The 1356-nt window shown below is 39.7% G+C and overlaps 1 protein-coding gene across 1 annotated transcript; it reads left to right on the forward strand.

Moving 5' to 3' along the window:
* The first annotated feature begins 498 nt into the window (after positions 1 to 498).
* On the forward strand, positions 499 to 1144 carry Tsp_12564 (hypothetical protein). Its single transcript, XM_003366421.1, has 3 exons — positions 499 to 556; positions 607 to 779; positions 965 to 1144. The coding sequence occupies exons 1-3, from the start codon at positions 499 to 501 to the stop codon at positions 1142 to 1144; spliced, it is 411 nt and encodes a 136-aa protein (XP_003366469.1).
* Positions 1145 to 1356: the final 212 nt, after the last annotated feature.

Raw genomic sequence — 1356 nt, forward strand, 5'->3', positions numbered from 1 at the left:
TTTTTATTGGAAAAATAGGAGGAGTCTTTATACCGGTTTATTAATCAGACGGATCTGATTTGTAAATAACGGCTGGCGTGAGTTAAAAAGAGACTCCATGGAGCAATTGGAAAATTCAGGGCAAGCAATCATGTTCGGCGTGAGGGAAAAGAGACCATGGAGCAATTGAAAATTCTGTATTTACCAATCACATTTGGCGTGAGCGAAAAGAGACTACGCGGGTAAACTTTCGGCGAAATTTCGGAAGCGACCACCACCACCCTTAGTATTGAAAAAAACCAATTTGAATACAATATGAGTTGTAATGCATTTTTAATTGTACATTAATTATTTAAAACCACGCAACTCGAAACAACAGATTCAGAGAAAGCACTTTTTACTGAAAAATAAGGATAACAAACACGTAAACGGTAAAAAAATGCAAAAATAAGATGTAACAATACAAAAAGTATGCAAATTTAAGGTGGTATATCAGAATGTATAGTAATATAGAGTGTAATGTATCACAGTAATGTGAGCGGCAGATCTTCTGACCTACGCGCTGTTCTCAAAGCCGGTTGATTAGACGAGTCTTGTTTGTAAATAACGGCTGGCGTGAGCTAAAAGAGACTCCATCGAGCAAATTGGAATATTCCGTGCCAAGCAGTCATGCTCTGCGTGAGCTAAAAGAGACCATCGCGCAATTGAAAATTCTATCTACCAATCACGATTGGCGTGAGCGAAAAGAGACTACGCGGGCAAATGTTGGACGAAATGCGAAGCGACACACCACCACGCTAGTATAAAAGTAGCCGTGGCAGGCGAGCGAGCGCAGTTCTCGTTTGACGTTGTGTTCAGTGCGGTCATAGCATTGCGCTGTTCATGTGTGTATGTGTGCAGGCGTGTTTGTGAGAATTTTTTGTTTTTGATCTTTGTCAACTAATGATCATTTTCATCCTGCGTATTACACTAATTATATGCGCAGGTGGACGGGTTCCAGCGAAAACTGCAAGTAGTGGTATGTTGCTGGTTAATCCATTTGTGTATTCGATTGGTGGAGAAGCGCAGTAAAGTGGTTTCGTCAGTGGAACAAAGATCAACCACTATAAATATGAAAAAATTCCAGTCGACAACAACGCAGCAGTTTCAAATGAAGAAGAGATGACGTCTCAATGATTGATGGAAAGACATTTTATAGAAAAATTTGATTATGCTTCATTCATCGTGATGATCAGCAGTGATTTGAGGAATCACTTGTTTGGAATTGTGCGTGTCCACTACTATTTTTTTACCGGCAAGAGTTATTTTATATTCATTGTTATCACCCTTTGTTTTTCACATGTGGATGCGTTGCAGCGAGTCAGCAAATGAAGATCC

Source organism: Trichinella spiralis, assembly GCF_000181795.1.
Source record: "Trichinella spiralis strain ISS 195 chromosome Unknown Scfld6029, whole genome shotgun sequence".
Lineage (NCBI taxonomy): Eukaryota > Metazoa > Nematoda > Enoplea > Trichinellida > Trichinellidae > Trichinella > Trichinella spiralis.

Excerpts from the sequence above, each read along its gene's own strand:
- Tsp_12564 (XM_003366421.1), top strand. The coding sequence starts at position 499 with ATGTATCACAGTAATGTGAGCGGCAGATCTTCTGACCTACGCGCTGTT. Across the intron at positions 557-606 it reads ACGCGCTGTTCTCAAAGCCG|AGACTCCATCGAGCAAATTG; the intron begins GTTGATTAGACG and ends GTGAGCTAAAAG. Across the intron at positions 780-964 it reads AGCGACACACCACCACGCTA|GTGGACGGGTTCCAGCGAAA; the intron begins GTATAAAAGTAG and ends TTATATGCGCAG.